At 63.6% G+C, this 464-nt stretch overlaps 1 protein-coding gene across 1 annotated transcript in view; it reads left to right on the forward strand.

Moving 5' to 3' along the window:
- The window catches only part of MYRF (myelin regulatory factor), a gene marked incomplete at its 5' end in the record, with an annotated part of 13493 nt that overhangs the window by 11734 nt on the left and 1295 nt on the right, over positions 1–464 (forward strand). The window contains 2 exons of the mRNA XM_010140417.1: positions 12–86; positions 228–330. Coding sequence (XP_010138719.1) covers positions 12–86; positions 228–330 — 178 coding nt within the window. The remainder of the gene's footprint in view (positions 1–11; positions 87–227; positions 331–464) is intronic.

Raw genomic sequence — 464 nt, forward strand, 5'->3', positions numbered from 1 at the left:
TGTGTCTCTAGGAGTGGAAACTTCACCTACCGCATCCCAGTGAACCAGCTCACAGCCGTGAACACCAACCTGACCCTGGAGATGAAGTGAGTGGACAGGGCTCACCTCCTCGGGACCCCCAAAGCGGGCTGGATGCCTCCTGCAGCCATGGTGCCTCCTGCCTGAGCCAGGGAGGAGATGCTGGAGGCTGCTCCCTTCCAGTGTCTTACCGTGGCTTACCTCCACAGCTCCTCCTCCACTGTGTCCGTCTCCCTTTGTGGCCTCGTCTCCAGTGACCCCTGCCAGGACGCTGCCAGCACCAACAGCTCCGCTGACACCGCAGACACACAGGTAGGGAGGGAAAGCGGGGGATGGGGCGTCGTGTCCTCCCAGAAGGGGCGCAGCAGCCTGGCCAGAGCAGCGCAGGAGCTGCTGGCGGCAATTCATGCCGTACCCTGCGCTGGCCAACGTCAGCCACCCTCGGA

Source organism: Buceros rhinoceros, unplaced genomic scaffold (assembly GCF_000710305.1).
Source record: "Buceros rhinoceros silvestris isolate BGI_N320 unplaced genomic scaffold, ASM71030v1 scaffold31347, whole genome shotgun sequence".
In the NCBI taxonomy this organism is placed as follows: Eukaryota; Metazoa; Chordata; class Aves; order Bucerotiformes; family Bucerotidae; genus Buceros; species Buceros rhinoceros.